The following is a 16,983-nucleotide window of genomic DNA, read 5'->3' on the forward strand; positions in this document are numbered from 1 at the left end:
GGAGAGGCTGTTTGCTGGGAGAATTGTGACTATCAAACCCACCACACTTTCTTGTTTGTAACTGGGGTCCTCAGCTGCCTGCACACAAAAATACAGTCAAAAAAAAGGTGGAACAGCTCCACAGAGATCTGAGAATGCAGTTTCATATGCCTTAATTAGATGACAAGTTCCTTGGGGCAGAGTTTTAACTTCTACCTTTTGGTTCCTCTTCTACTGAACAGTAGAACAAGTGGTGAAAGTGGTATGAATTGGAGGAAAGTAAACAGAACTTTTCATCCTTTCCCTTTCTATTAGGTAAAATAAATCAAAATAATTTAGGGACATGCTAACAGAAAATCCTATCAAGCTGAGAAGAACTTATGTTTTAGAATTGATAAATAAGTAACACAACAGTGCTTTTCATATTCATCCAAAAGATGAAGGTTGAAAGCACAGGTAGGGAGAAATTAAAAATAGTGGGTTTTTTTTTGATTCAGGCCAGCCAGTCTATTCTCTTCACATCTACAGCCACCCTCTTGTGTGCATGGATAAGTTTGAGACCTCTCCAGGCTCTACAGCTGAAAGCAGCAAAGATTGCCATCTGCAAGGCAACAGCAGTGTCCTCAGGTGGACTCCCACTTTGGTTTGCTTTTCTAGGATAATTTATGACACTGGCATCCAGCCTTCTATCAGGGGGAATTTATTTTGCAGGTCTGTTAGTATCTGGACAGGAAGAGAAGATCCATTGTGCTTATGACTACAGACTCTCAACATCTCTGACATCATTCAAATCAATACCAACTGTACATCAGTCAGGGATGGCAAAGTCATCCACCACCTCCCCAAACTGGCCTAGTGCCAGACAAATGCAGCATCATGCAGTGACTCCAGCTGTTCCAGTCTTCTGTCTAAAGCCAAAGCCACTCAATTATTGCCAAGTAAAAAAAGGAAAATTGTTTTCAAGACCAAGGGCATAAGCTGTTTGGGGCTGCTGGAATTCCATCTCTTCACTCAACGCTGCATTCACAGCTAGAAAAAATGGGAAAGTTTTTAATGTATTGAAGCTCCTGAACAGACTTCAAGGTTATTCTCAAGCAGAGTTTGTTCCTAGTTAACTGCAGAAATGACAGCTAAATGGGGGCACATCAGAGAGAGAACAAGACCTGCTGGGGTAGGCTGGGACAGCCAGCTTGGAGCACCATGATGGATCATTATTTTTACTCAATTTCAAGACCACAACTCTACAAAGTTTTGTCTTTGCTCCCCTCTTCTTCCATATAACCTGTTCATCATTTAAATCTGCTGAGGGGCTCATGAGGAACAGTTCTAGGCCCACCACTGGAAGCATCCCTGAGCAAAGACTGTGAGCATTTCATTCATATGGCTGCCAAGCTTTGTCAGAGCTATTTAATTATGTATGCTGTTTAGCCCTAACTCCAGCAGTTCTAGAATAAGTGTCTCTTTTCCTTCCTTCAGTTTGGATTAAAGCAAATCAAACACAGGGTTTCAGATTCTCTCCTCAAACTTCTGGACCAGCTTACATTGATGATGGGAGAATCTATTAGTTTTTCTCTGTTGGTAGGTCACTAAAATGTTATTTTGTGCTCATTTTTCATCCAGCAAAAGCTCAGGCATTTAGGAATGAAAAATTTAGGTTAGTCTGTCCAAATCTGCAGTCAACAGGGAAACAAACCCCTTCCATTCTGTAACAGGGAACAAAGGGAAGCCAGCTGAATAATCCCTTGACTCTGTTTATAAAGGGATCTGGTATCCCCTAAATAAGACAATACAGCTTTTTTTTGGTTAACTGGTGGTTAAAGAGATGACAACCATAATGCTTTATCAACATCATTCTTCTGATGTAACCACCAGCAGCTCTGACTCTTTGCTTAGCACCTCTAGCATCATTGATTTGCTCTTGCTGGAAAAACATCCAACATCTGTACTGAAGCAGGAAAGATTCTGCTTTTGATTTGGTTTTAAAGAGGAAAAAGTCATGAGGTACTAATATAAACCTCAAAAAAAACCCCTTGCAAAACCCCACCAGCCCTCTCCTCTCCAAGCTGATTACAAACATTGACCTTATTAGCTATTCATTTAGCTCCAGATAGCTTTAAGCAAAATCTTACACCCTTACTAGCTCCCACCTCACATTCCTGAAACACAAGATCCCAACGGGACAGTGCTAAATGTCAAAACCACCTTGCCAAGCCCTACTAACTACCTAACCAGATGTGGAAGCAGAAAGGGCCAAAATCCCCCCAACACTTTAAAAACATAACCCTTATCCAGCAGTTCTGGCAGAAGCAGAGGTTTTTTTAGAATCACCTTGCTTTTGCCTGTTAGATTCTACAATCCCTGAAAAAAAGCAAGGGGTAGGCCAAGAAATATTCTCAGAAGCTTCTAGTTTTATAAACTTATTTCCCCCCCTGCTCCTGGATTAGCTGTTCTGGTTGTGTTTGCATTTTAGAAGATTTACTGAAGCCCTTGGCAAAATGAAGTAAAAATATTCACAGTAACTGGACCTGCTTTGCATGAATACACCCTGCACTATTATAAAGCAGAGCTGCATACAGCAGAATCAATCTCCAACTTATTAAAACTATAAAATGCTGTGTAGAGATAGGATGGACATTTTTCCAGCTAGAAAAACCTCTGAAAATAGTGGAATATATTACATCTACACTGAGCTTTCCACTACTACCAGTGATACATCCTAGTGCCTGCAGCTTGACTGACATCTTCAGTGATGCTTTATGAGTCTGGTTGCCTGTTATCTCAGAGCTCTCAGTGTATTTCCTGGCCATTCATTAGACTGTTACACACTTTTAGGGATGACTTGGGTTATTGCCTTGTACAGAACTAAAGCTTTGGCTGTGTATGAATACAAGTCTGGCTATAGAATTAATATAACAAAGCCACTACATCTGTTTCTCATTTTCAAAGCACGCAGCCCTTGCAAAGAAGTATGAAAGTTCAGATCTATCCTCCTGCAAGAAATAATCACTTTAATTGTCATCAGAGCACTTCATTTGATGGCTTAAGTGTCAATCACTGAACAAAATCTGTGGTCTAAGTGCCTGTAAAGCATCAACTGGTAGAAGTCTGCATTTCACTCACCCTTTTTACAGGACAGTGCCTCAGTGTAAATCCAATTTTATTGTATTCAAAGCAAACTATGACTTGAAGCACCTATGGACAAAACACATGTTCTGCTCTGGTTTTGGGTTCCCAAGACAATTACTGCCCATTCCAATACACAAATGGGATGGGGAAGTAAGGGAAGAGCTACTTTAAACAGCTGAATATTCCCATCTGCCAAAGTCTTTTAAAAACAAAGAAAAAAAGTGAAAAAGTGGGACTCCAAAATAAAAAAAGCAAGGAGGAATGATGAGCTGCAGGTAGGAGGCCAGTTCAAATGCCAGCACTAACAGTTGCTCTTTATTTGCCACTTGCTTTTTGATGACTTTCTACCATATTGCATTTCTTTTTATTACAGGTGCATCTGGAGTATTACAAGTTAATCATTTTTATGATAACCGAGAAACCAGCTTATCTTTTTTAATAATAAAAAAAGGTGAAAGTTAAAACTCCAGCTGCAGTAAAAACACAGTAAAAGGCACAGGTTCTTGAGAGGATAAAATAAAACACAAACCAATTTTGTAATGGAATTATGGAAACATTACTTTTCAAATGATGAGATAAAAGATTCACCAAGGAATAACAGTAATTCCTCCACAGGAGCACAGCGTGAGTCACTCATTCAAAAAAATGAAGTTAATGTCTTAGTAAGCAAATACAATCCCCCAAAATAACTACTTTCTAATTAGAATAGTTTATATTCCTAGAGATATCTTAGCAACAGTTATTTCATTATCGTTACGATTTCTAAACGTAAAATATGTTCCAGTCTTAACACAATGCAAAATAAAGGTTGGAAAGTGAGAGGAAATGAGCCAAGTAACACTCAGAGAGGTGAAAATAAAATACAATCAAATAGATTTATAAAGTTTTTTGAGTAGGTTAGGACCATTGTCATATTTGTATCAGAAGTTACAAGACCCAGCACAGGAGACCAACCTAATCTTAAGGTGTAGACATACAGAAAGTTACAATAATAAGAAAAAATTTAGAGAAAATCAAATCCAAAGGATTTTTTTCCATCTCAAATATATCAAATTTTAAAAATTATCTAAAATTTTAACTTAAAATTTATATGCATACCCCCAACTTGCTTGGGCAACTTGCTTCACCACAACCACCTGCACGAGCAAGGACGACCAGAATTGAGAAAACTCTCCAGAAATGGGCTCAGAGATGGGAGATCATCTTGTGCAGTGAGATGTATAACAAAAGCAATTAAATGGGGGGAAAAAATAGTATCACAGTTATCAGTCTGACATATGCTTCACATATCCCAGTCGAGCACCCACTGCCTGGGTGGAAATCACACAACCAGCCTGAGATATGTGATGGGAATGAATGAGTGATGCTGCTGGGTTGTGTTCTGCTGCCCTGCAGACACGTGCTAAGTGCTTTAACACTCAGCCAACAGGAGCTTTTGGTATTTAGAACTGAATGGTGTTACAAGTTGAGAGCACATCGTGTCAGGTGAGAATATTTGTCATTTCTATCTCACACCTCCCAGCTGCTAAACCACGACAAGCTCCAGAGCACGTGGGCCATTAATAATCAAGGCAGTTGCTACCAGCTTCCTAATTTGTGGCTAAGCCCCATGCATCTATTTCAGAACACAGCAAACTCTTCCCCACCTCAACTGCTGGGTTAAAGATTCAGATACAAAACCAAAACCCAACAAAAAACAACCAACCCAACCAAAAAACCCAAGGAACACCAAACAAACCTCAAAAAATCAACACAAAAACCCCCTACAACACTCCCTCCCCTCCCCAAACCAGTAACCAAACTGGTCCCCACTGACTTTTGTGAATGATGTTGACTCAAAGCCTCTCATGGCCCAGCTCTTCTACATCAGGTAGGCAAATTGTTACAACTAGAAAATGTTAAACCAAATCCTGAGAAGAATCCAAGACTTCCTGCCAGGAACACTTCTGCCTCCTCGTTCCCCACTTCTGCTAATAAAATGATCTTTCCTGATACCAGGAGAAGAAGTTTCTCCAGCCTTTCAGGTCCCAATCCTGAGAAACAGAAGTTTAGATGGAAAAAAAAGCCCAGAATATTTCCAATGTTGACAACACTCTTCAGTGGGCAGCAGGCTGCCTTCAGTTTTGACCCACAGCTCAAGAGCTTTTCTGGCTTAGGGAATTAAAGGCATTTTTCTCAGCTGCTGTGGAGATCACACGACCCTGTGTGCACCATGCCAGGCTAGAGGAAGACTATGAATCATTCAAGAACCTCAATTTTCTTTACAAGCATTCAAGTCTGTCAGAGTGAACAAAGCAGGCCAGGATGCCCTCAGATGGGATCACAGAAGGACCTTCACGATAGAATAAACTGCTCTTTTATGACAGACTTCACATCATAATTCTTTAGAAATGTCAGCACAGGAGGAAAAAACAAACAACAAAACAACCAACCCAAACAAAAAAGACCAAGCAAGAATTCCACCTTGTTCTTGACAGTTGCTATGACCCAGAGGAACTAGCTGGGATTTGGAACTCATCAGATTTGCTGCAGCAGACGTTACTCTGATAGCATGTACAAAGAGTCTGAAAGGAACATGCCAAGCATGCTTCAGGAGTTTCTGGGTCTGCTGTGACAGCTGAGAAACCCAACTGCACAGCTTTCAGACACATAAATAAGCCCTCTGAAATAAATAAATTACTCCAAGAGCAACACCACAAGTCTAAAAAGTAGTTTGGGTCAGGATGCAGAGGCCCAAGTTCTACCCCTCCCCTTCAAATCCTACCAGCTGTATCTTCAAGTCACCTAAACATCTGGGAAAGAAAAAAATAGGAGGTCACAGAGGGTAAATTTGCAAATATCCCTCCAGAAAAGCAGGTGATTTTAAAAAGGCCCATGTAATTTGCCTATTATCAATAAAAGCCAATTTTAAAAGGTATAAATTATGAAAGTATCTGCAACTTGGTGTATCACTGAGACTGACACCAAGTTTTGAGCATCCCCTGCAGGAGATGTGTCCTGGGTTGGAGGCTTCACCTTGTGCTCTGCCTTCTACCAAAGCTGCTCTCTGAATCAAGCCTGATGGTTTTGGGGATAGTGCACCAGAAAAAGTTCATACTGATGTAGAGCATTTCCCCCTGTCATCTACTGGTGACTTGTGGATGTGAGGTTGACATGAAATAATTTTTCTGGATTTTAATAGAACCGTGGCAGCTTCACCCTATGAGGCCTCATTCTGAAAATAGATTTTTTGACAGCAGTCTCCTGCTTTTTTAGAACACTGACTTTGACACTTGCTTTAACTTTGACAAAAACTCAAAGATCTTTATGGCCAATGCCTTTTGCTCAGTGTTCTGCACACAGCTTTGCTTGTATCTTGCTAAGGCACAGTCTTCAAAAATGAGGTGACTACTTGTAGGGAACTTGTTGGGATATTTCAGAAACTTAGCATTCCAACTTCTTAAATCTCATGTAAAATGTGTGCAAAAATCAAATAAAACCCAACCAAATATAATTTGGGTGAATGGGACAAAGAGAGAAATCAGAACAAATGAACCTAGGAATGATTAGCTAGTTAAGCACAGGCAGAAATTGGATTTTACAAAATGTTGAATCAAAATAAAGTAAAATAATCTCCCTGAAAAGCAAGATAGAACTTATTTCCATCATACACTGTATACAGAAAATTAAGTGCCTATGTGAAAAGTCTGTTCTCTTCATTCAGCCACTCTGGACAGGAACAAATGCCTAACTTTGGAGCTGTGGGAGAACCTACCTCCTTTTTGGTCTAGCCAGTGGTCTAAGTCCTCTTCCTCCTTGCTATAGGAATGGTTATAAAGCTTGTTATACTTTGTATGAACTTCTATTTTCTTTTCCTGCAATGTTTGTTATGTTTGGAGCATGTCAAGCCCTTTTAGACCCTCAGACTTTATGGTCTACAGCTCAATGGATCAGGAAAGGGACCAATGTACCCCAACAATGTGGTTGGCAGCTAAGATAATTCCCAAGAGTGGTCTTAAAACTTGTCTTCAGAAAGCAAGCAGGGGGGTTTGTGGCAAAAATAATTCAATTTTCTACAAAAACTGAGTTTTTTTTAATCTTGTATCTCTTCTGTGGAGTAACAGGTGCATGAAGAGGATGCAGTTCTTGTGCTCCAACTGTGTACAACCAGCTAGAATGCAGACATAGACTCAAAGGGGCCTCTTTAAATTTATTTAGCAACGTAGGCAATTCTCCACAACAGCATAAATTGAAGTTTCCTTTGCAAATTGCTTCAGAAGGAAGCTCTGCAGAAAAGCCAGGAAGTAGGAACAGTATTTGGGGGAAATGCAGACAGCATGGAAATTACTACAGGGAACACAGATCTCAGACAAATAAACAGATGAGCAGAAGGAAGCTAGAAATGCCTGTCCCAGCAAAGGGAGACACTTTTCAGATAGCTCAAGTGCTGGGTGACTGACTGGGGGTGTGAGGAAGAATTACACTTAATTGTGCAAGGCTTTTTACTGGGAATTTTCTTAGGCTCTGTTATATGCATTGTTCCCTTCTAATTATTACCCTTCTACCCCTAATAATGTGCACAAATCTGTTTGTCACCTTCATAAAGCACTCACTAAACCTCCTCTGAAGGAAGGAAATCACCCTGCTTGGAAAGTCACTAACTTTGAGAGAGAGAGAGGGGAAAAAGAAGCTATTCTTAGAACATACACATCACTCCTAGTCCTCTGACATATCAGTAGTGGTTCAACCAGAGGTGACAGGAGAGTAAATGCATATGGCACCTGCCTGGAAAGGTATTTGAATAAACACAGATGTGCTCTGACAGCTACTTGAAACATAAATACTTTCCAAGCTGAAATCCCAGTAGTGGCCAATCTGTCAGTAGCCAACATCACTGTGTATCTCCAAAGGCACTCACACACCACCAAAAAAGGGGCATATTTGGCACAGACTTTTCTTTGGCACTCTGCACTGGTGACTCTGTACAACAGGACCCCAGAGAAGGAGTGAAGAAGGTTTGCAGTGGAGAGGGGATGTTAATTTTCATTTAAATATAACAGCCTTAGCTGGACTATGGTCAGAATGCTGTAAGTCAAGATACTGGTTTTACATCTCATCTGAAAGGCAAGTTACTGGTGTTTCCAGAACTACAAAAAACATGATAATAGAAATTATTTCAGGTTTTTAAAACTTTATTTACTGCCTTCAGTATTTCATGTAAAAATTAGCTACCTATCCTAACGTGTCAAAACAAAGGAAACAGCTGAAGTGCAGAGAGAAATGGAAACCTGTGTTAAAAAAAAAACATCATTCCTCACCTGATCTTCTTCTCCACCACCCTCTTCATCATATTTCAGGATGTTGTCCCTCACATCATCTTCTGGGTCGATGAGGAGCTGCTTTGCCTGGCGCTCCTTATCACGGCGTTTCATCCACACCACGAACATCAACACCAAAACTAGGTTGCCAAAAGGGAAGACACAAAACTGCACATTGAGTCTGAACTACAGCCATGGGATATTTAACACCAAGATTTAAAAAAAAAGAAAAAGAAAAGGTAAAAAAAAGCAGCCCTGGAAGTTGGTTTTGACTGTTCTGGATGAGGTTCTTTTTTTCTTTAAATAAACACAAGGCAGTTTAAGCAAGAGATGTTTCAACTCAGGCTACTGTAGGCAATTTGATTTGGAAATCAATCACATACTCAGGGTCATAAGTCACAAATCCATTCCACATCTGCAAAATAAACCTGTCACGAACAGAAGTAAGACCAAGCTTCATAAAACACTGAATTCAGAAGGGAATCTCTCCAGCACTGAATTCTGAAAGATTTCGTTTGTATTTTTTTTTCTGCTGTGTCCCAAGAACACACAGCAATTTATATAGCTTAAATAATTCTGATGTTTGAACATCACCATGCTTAAGCCATTGTAGAATATGGGTCAGCAGTCCCTGAGAACAGACCATAGTGTTGGCTAAGTTTAGATTTATGTTTAGAAGCAAGAGGAATCAAGGTTGAGGAAAACACAGTGGCATTCAGAGTTGTGCCATTCGTGGTGATATCTTTAATCCCAACAATTTCAAGTTACACTGTTTATAAACTAAAGCTGTTAAAGAAATCAAATGAGAGAAAAAACAGTAAAAAGTGTGAGTAAATTAATTTCTAATACAACAGGCATGTTTCCAATTACAACCATCTTCATGGAAAGAAATTCCAATGTACCTACAGTGTCAATATATGAAGAATGTCTTAAAGGATGAATTTCAATAAGGCTCTGTTAATTCAATACCTGACATTTTAAGAGTACCTTGTATCAAGAAAATAATTGTACTGTGCTTGTGTACAGCCATGAGCTTAGCCAGGCTCAAACACTTTTAGTTTAAAGTTACTCCTTTCTACAATTTTGTATATTCTTGACTAATACAGTGTATTCTGAACAGGTTCATACCTTCCTTGTGTTCCACCACAATTAGAAATCAGTTAGCCAGGATGTGTAGGAGAGCTAGTATCTAATTTTCTACACTGGACAGACAGTCATGATGTTTAGTCATTTCCCTTACTGAAGGCACTTGACACAAATATCAAATATTAGCACAGCTTTGAGAGCTAGCATCTAATTTTCTACACTGGACAGACACTTAGCCATGATGTTTAGTCATTTCCCTTACTGAAGGCACTTGACACAAATATCAAATATTAGCACAGCTTTATGTAGTACTTACACAAACACAACTCTGTCCCTGCATGGCTGCCTGCTTGTTGGGCCTTATAGGAAGGGCTGTGATGTAGTATTTTCCAAAATCATCCAACAGCCTGCTTACATGATGTGAAGCACAACAGCAGTAACACCAGAACACTCCTCAAAGGCACTGTTACCTGCTGTGGGTGGCATCAAATCACACAGGAGCACAAGAGATGCCTGTGGGCTCATCAGATCTTCAACCTGGTCACTCCCTGGTGTAGCTTAACAAGTGCCCATGGGCACAGATGGAGAATCTTTCACAAACCCATGGTGGGGCCTGACTGCCATGCAAGCTCTAGTTATGATCTCCTAGACTCCTTTGCCATCAGAAAGTTCTCTCACTTCTCCAAGACATGAAACTAAGCAGCAATAATTCTCGAGACTTGAGTTTTTAACCCTTCCCTTGTCTTTGTCAAGGTACGTGGAACTAAACTGTGACATAGCACTTGAAAAACAAGAAGAAGAGAGTGAGGAGGAAGAGATCTATCTACTCACTGAGCAAGATGATGATGCACAGCAGGATTGCAATGATGGCACCAGTGCCCAGCCCCGCGCCAACGATCCGGTCGACGTCGGTGCAGTCCCCGTTTATGTCACACTGACAGACTTTCACTTTCAGCACAGAAGTGCTAGAGGCATGTGGGTTTCCAGAGTCTGTGATCACTATGGGCACGTCGTAGATACCAGCCTCCAGGAACCTGATCCTTAAAGAGAGCTGGGCGTGATCCCCTGGTGGGTGAAAAGAAGGCACTTGTTAAAAGGTAACGTACCGCTCACGTGGGTTTCAAACAGGATTGGCCAAAAAAAGGGCTCATTTTTCAGCTCTGCATTCATGTACTGCTCAAAACAGCACATGACACTCAGAATAACAGATTTCTTTATTACTGTGAACAGCTTTTTCCTAAAATTTCTTGTCTTCAGGGAACTTACACTGAGGTGCTTTCCTATTCCTAGCACTCAAATTCACTTACGTTGCAAAATCACGTCCAAGTAAAAGACAGAAACAAAGCTATGCAGTAGTTTCTTTAAAATGATTAAGCCTTCTATAATCTTAATTACCACTAATTCGAACAATGGTCCAATTCCTCTTAATACTAGCAGGTGTGTCAGGCAGCTCGAAGGCAAACGGGCCAGCATTTGGGTCTATGTCAGGGTCTACAGCAGTGATGTTGATGGCGTTGGGCTGGAGGGTCTCACAGGTCGTGGCCTCTTTTGGATTCACTTGAGGGGCATTATCATTGATGTCCAGCAGGTATATCTGAAGTGTGCCAGTTCCACTCATTGGGGGAATGCCTGAAAGGGAAGAAAATGGCATTGAGCCTGTTTCTAATTGCAAAGTTCCTTAACTGAAGCTATACTAACACTTTAATAACACATATATATATATATATTCACTTTAGTTTGTGTCTTTACCAAGCCAGTCTAATGCTGTCATTGCTCCTGCTGACACTCACATTCTTATGTAGTTTGTTCTCAGAAAAAAACCTGCTCTACTCAGCAAAATTTAGCAAGTAATTGCAGATCCACAGATCAGGGACTCAACCCCTTTACTGACCAGACAGCCAGTCTGTCTCCAGAGATGGCCCACATCAAATATATCAAAGAACAAAAATGGGCAAAAATGGATAGCTTATCCTCTGGAGAAATTATTTTGTCACTAAGACTCACAGTCATCCTTTACCAAAGGAATGCTATTTAAATTCTTCCTAATACTGACGTTCAACATGCTGTTTCTAGACGTTCTTGCCATCCATGTGTGATGCTTCTGGAAACCTTGCTAAAGTCACACATTTCTGTGAACATGTGGCACTGAATTTCTCAGTGTAACTAGCAATGGTTCTCATTCCACACCCCCCCTTCCTCATCTTCCAGTCCCATTTCATTTTCTTCTCCACGACAGAGCCAAAAGGATAGAAAGAGTTGATTTAGGTTTGCTATACTGCATCAGTACATAAAATTTTACCAATGTCTCTTCTCTCCAAGGTAAATAGCCCCAGTGTTTCAGTTTTCCCCTCTAATGTGAGGCTGTTCCTAACTGCACCAGCCCATCTTTCTGGTATCAGCCACGACCAGTACAGCACTGTGGCTAAAATCAAAGGGCTCATTTCTGAGCAGAGATTGTTTGTTGCCATTAAACTGACAATGAAAAGACATTTTTCCCTCTGCACTGCTGCAGCCTGGATGTGGAAAAATACAACATCCCTTCCCTTCAAGCCCACTCATGCTGTGCCTTCACCCTGCCTACTGCACTCCTGTCCAGGTTTGGGTAGTTTTCTGTCGACTCAACTAATTTAAGCCAGTGCCTTTCTCCAAACTCATATTTTTCAGCCCATTTCCTGAGTGGCTTGGATATGTAAAAGTCTGCTACTAATACAAACTTCCAGCTGGATGTATTCTAAGCATTATCTTGTTTTCTGCACCAGTAACACCAAATGCCATCCAACCAGACAGAAGAAAGCTTTCTGAAAACACCCACAATGTTGATACATACCATTATCAGAAGCAAGGAACGTTGCATTATACATGTTGTTTTGCACATATATTGACTCTCTGTCCAGGACAGCTGTAGTAGTTATTTGTCCATTAATAGGGTCAATTTTCAGCCAGTTTGCAGGATCTGAAAGTTTGGAGTACCTGTGTGTTTGATCACAAGATGTGTTATTCCTCTGGCAACAGAAATATTGACAGCAAAGGCAATATTAGTATTTTAATTTCTATTCTAACACATCCAAATTCCAATAAATTTCCATTTTTTAAGCCTTGTTGCCAAAATCCTTCCAAAAGTATATTAAAAAGTCCTAAATTTAGATTCCTGAATTGCCCTGCCATGTAAGTTATCATGTAACTGCAATCACCATAAGCTACAGAACATTCATATTCAGATTCAATTAAATATTTTCACTAAGGATTCCTCGTTTGTTCTACCTTCAGAGCTATTTATATGAACTTTTATCAGATTGCTGAGAGCAGGAGAGATGTAATAATGGATAAAGAGAGTTAAGAGTAGCACTAACTGGCATTATTTTAGTGCTTCCAGTATCACCCTAAGTTCATTTTTTAGAGGCCCTGGTTTTCTTTCCTGCTTCTCCACTTAATTTGAAAGAGGAGTGTCTTTCCAAATCATCCTTCTAGCTGATAAATCCAAGTGCAAGCTATCTTAGGTTATTAAAAATGCATCTATCCCTTAATCCTCATACTATCATGCCTGTGATGTTTATGTCCAGAAATGAGGAAAGCATCAGCAAGAGAAAATAAGATTTTAAGAACCTTGAATTTGGAAGAAAAGACAGTAAATTCTTGTGTTTCCTCCACAGGATGTAAAAAAAGCTGCTGGATAAGCTAGGAACCTGTGTCTTGGCCCAAGGCCCCTGTGCCTCAGCTCTGCAGTCAATGAACATGTTTTTAAATGAGGTATGCCAAAGCATGCTCTAAGCTTTCCATGATAAAACTTTCCATGTTTTATCCTCTTTTCTCAATTAGCAAGGTTTTAGACCAATTATGATTGAACTAGGACTGTAGCTATCAGTATAGGAATTCACAGATGGACAGCAACAGCACTTTGCACTGATGAAGACTAAATAAGAAGACCACCTTTAAGATGTGGTCAATCTGACACAGTTTTGCTGCCATGTCAAAATGATTGGTTCATTTAAATTGCAAATGATCTTAACTCATACAACGTGTCTGCCCTGACTGAGGATGTCACATAGATTTTAACACAAGTCCATAACTTCACTCCCCCTTGGTGAGGCAGAATTTAGCATCAGAAGATGACCCAGTTTACAGATCTATGAATGCTGGTCAAGGTCAACTTGTCCACAGCAAAATAACTCATTAGAGAGAGCTGCCCAAAAGCCACAGGAGATACTGGTACAGCAGTGTGCTGTGGTAAATGCAGCCATTTCACATGCAGTTTCTCTGCTCCCCACCCCTTCCATAACACAGATCTGGCACTCAAAAAGTTAAATAACAGCAAAATGGTGATGGAGACCTTAGAGAGGTTTGCTGCATGTAACGATCTGGGTCCTGAGCAGTGAAAATGGTCAACACACTGCCAGCAGGTAGCCCTTCTTCCTGACGTACAAGCTTGGGGTTTGGGACAAAGTAGGGGCTCTCGTTCACATCAATGACTGTGATGGACACGGTGGCTGTTGACTGAGGAGGATGCTGAATCCCCTTAGCCAGAGGCACTTGATTTTCTGCAGCTACTGTAAGTACAAACATCCTGTTGGTCTCGAAGTCAATCGGCTGGGAAAAGCAAAGAGCAGAGTGTTAACATTTACTTACAATAACTAGGGACACAAAATAGCATTTTTTTACTTTAAAGCACATTTTCAAACATCACTTGTGCTGCTTTGCTCAAAAATGAGGATGGAGTCTAAAGAGAACACGATGTTACACCTCAACACCAGACTGAGCCAGGGTTTTTGCTTAGCAGCAGCAGTTTTGAAGGCAGTACAGCTAGAAATCTTGTCATTCTTGGCTTTAACTTCCTCTTGTACTGCCATTCAAGGTAACTGAGGAAACAAGCTGTTTCATCAGAAAATGATGTAGAACCTCCCAGCTTTTTGCCAGGCACTCATGCGAGCAAATGTGCCTCCTGAGGAGCTCTCCTGGGGAGAGAAACCTGCCTCTGTTAGGAGGATGAAGGCTTCCTTCAAACAAGATCATGACCACACGTAGCCCTGTAGATCACAGATTCCCATGCCCTTAACGTTTCAACTAGAAAGACTCTTTGTAACCCAGCTAATCCTACTTCTGGTCTACCTACAGCTCCTATCTTTAGAGTCTAGACAACCTTCAGTTTGCAGAAGTCCAATTTAAGGAGTAAAACCAGTTTGAGGCCAGAGTTCCTGTCCTGATTCACCTCAGTACTATGCACTGCACTGCTCACACTGATTCTATACTTTGAGGTAACCCTGTAGGGGCATCTGGCATGTGACAGTATGAAGTCCATGACAAAAGACAATCCCATCTTCATTACAGGTTGACAGATCTACTCATGGCACTGCCAATAAGAATTGTAGGCAGGCTTCCAACTCTTCCTGTGTCTGAGTACTTAAAGGAGTGCTACAAAGCACAGACACATAATTCTTGCTGGAAGACTGCAATATAACAATCAGCACCTCTGGGGAAGTGCAGTTATAAAGCAGAGAGTTTAAAAATAAAGCAACCCAACAAAAAATAGTGTGAAGTACCAGAATGGCTGTACAAAAATGGTTGTCTTTTTGTCACCTAGCTACTGAGAAGATTAAAAAAAAGAGAGAGAAAAAGAATGAAGAAAAAAAAAGTGAATGTTTTAATTTCCAAATGGGAACACTGGCATGTCACACTTGACTTTGTAAGTGGATCAGCCAAAACCAGAACAGGCCAACTCAGAGAAGAGACACTTATCAGAAGGCCATGAGAAAAGGTGGTCGCTCCTGGCAGGTTTAATTATAGAACCACATTGTTATTATCACTTGAAATAAGTCACCCCTCAGCACAAAGCTATGTTGGCTAGACAATGAAGATAGGCAGGTTATTCCATAAAAGGTATTTAAATGAGGTTTTAAAAATAGGAACTCTCTAAAAGCCTCTTGTAGAAGTAGCCTCCCACCTATCACTTTTTTCCTCTCTGATTGTTGCCTTGACTGCCTCTATCTCTTCTTTAATGGGAACATGTTGACATAAAACCTGCAGACAACTGTGACTACTAATGGAGGCCAGGAGGTAGGAAGATTTTCCTCTACACTAGCAAAAAATACCAAGCAAATGGCTTTTTTTTTGCAGACTAATTCCCAGCTTTTGGTCAACAAAGCTTCAAGAGCTGCCATTTCCAACAACCTAGCCTGATTTTCAGACATGGCCATTGGGATGTTATTGACAGCGTAAAGGAGGACACGTTCCAAGAGGTGGATTCCAGACCTGTGCTGGCCTCAGTTGCCTCTCCCTCAACATCATCCCACCCATTCTACCTCTTTCTTACCTTGAGGACAGTCACCAGCCCATCGTTGCTGTTGGGGTCAGTGAGGATGGTGAACCTGCCCGTGGGGTCTCCCCCTGTCAGCCGGTACATGGCGTTCCAGGCAGGGGTGTGGGGTTGGTCTTTATCTGTCACTGTCAGGTTGGCCACGATCACGTCCACCCTGTTTTCTGGTACCTCCCCGTAGAACTGCAAAAACAATAAAAAAAAAAACATAAAAAAACCCCCCAAAACAAGATGTGTTGCTTGGGCTGCAGAAGCACTCGAGAGCCACGCCACGCTGAACGTTCATCAATGCCAGGGAGCACATCTCCCTCCACTGGAGCTCTGATGATTTCTCTAGCAAAGTTTACCTCAGGCCACCCAAAAAACTGATGCTTTGAGTCCTCCATCAGCTTCTGCCTCTTGGCCTAAGCAGAATCCTGCATCCTAGGGTTGTCTATTCCACACACATTTCCACTCTGCCTGCCAAATAGCTATTTACTCTCTGTGAGCACGATGAGAGGAGTGAGGAATGGTGATAAATATGCACATCCTTCAGCTCCTCCTCCATCTTACCGTCATGGCAGTGAACTCTGGAGGGTTGTCATTGACATCTGTCACGGTGATGACAGCAGTTGCTGTGTTTGAAAGCCCATATGTTGGGTTTCCTTCCATGTCCGTCGCTTGAATGATTAACGTGTATTGCTGTACTTTCTACAACACAAAAATGACATCAACATCAGTTTCAGACAAGGCTGACACAACGGTAGGGTGGCAGGTGTTCCCAAAATGGCACTTTGGTAAGCAGTGGAGCTGTTTGTTCTCATTAGCATCACCCTAAATGACAGCAGCAAAGTTTGTGCCACAGGAATACAGCAGCAGGTCCTATCCATATCTATATCTATATCCATCTCTCTATCCATATCCATATCCATCTCTATATCCAGATCTACTTGATATTCCTTCAAGTGTCTCCAAGATGAGGGACAGAGGACCTTCTACCTACACTCACAAACCACCACCCCTTTATACAGCTCATGGCATTACTGCTGATTTCACAACGCTTTTCAAACGTGGTACAAAAAAAAACCACCAAACCCACAGTGTCGTTTATACTAGAAGAGGGTAAGTCCTCAAAAGCATTTCAGAGAACTGAGCCAAGGTGGGTTTGGTGGCCAAAGGGCCACAACTGCCAAGGTTTTGTTCCAGCCA

General features: G+C 41.1%; 1 protein-coding gene across 1 annotated transcript in view; it reads right to left on the reverse strand.

Moving 5' to 3' along the window:
* CDH2 (cadherin 2, type 1, N-cadherin (neuronal)) overlaps window positions 1-16,983 on the reverse strand; it is a 36,153-nt gene that overhangs the window by 7,310 nt on the left and 11,860 nt on the right. The window contains exons 7-13 of the mRNA XM_008950220.1: window positions 16,348-16,485; window positions 15,793-15,978; window positions 13,816-14,072; window positions 12,316-12,458; window positions 10,884-11,117; window positions 10,320-10,553; window positions 8,403-8,542 (exon numbers count right to left, since the gene is read on the reverse strand). Of these exons, the coding sequence (XP_008948468.1) occupies window positions 8,403-8,542; window positions 10,320-10,553; window positions 10,884-11,117; window positions 12,316-12,458; window positions 13,816-14,072; window positions 15,793-15,978; window positions 16,348-16,485 (1,332 nt within the window). The remainder of the gene's footprint in view (window positions 1-8,402; window positions 8,543-10,319; window positions 10,554-10,883; window positions 11,118-12,315; window positions 12,459-13,815; window positions 14,073-15,792; window positions 15,979-16,347; window positions 16,486-16,983) is intronic.

The sequence above is a fragment of the Merops nubicus genome, unplaced genomic scaffold, assembly GCF_000691845.1.
Source record: "Merops nubicus isolate BGI_N331 unplaced genomic scaffold, ASM69184v1 scaffold2622, whole genome shotgun sequence".
In the NCBI taxonomy this organism is placed as follows: Eukaryota; Metazoa; Chordata; class Aves; order Coraciiformes; family Meropidae; genus Merops; species Merops nubicus.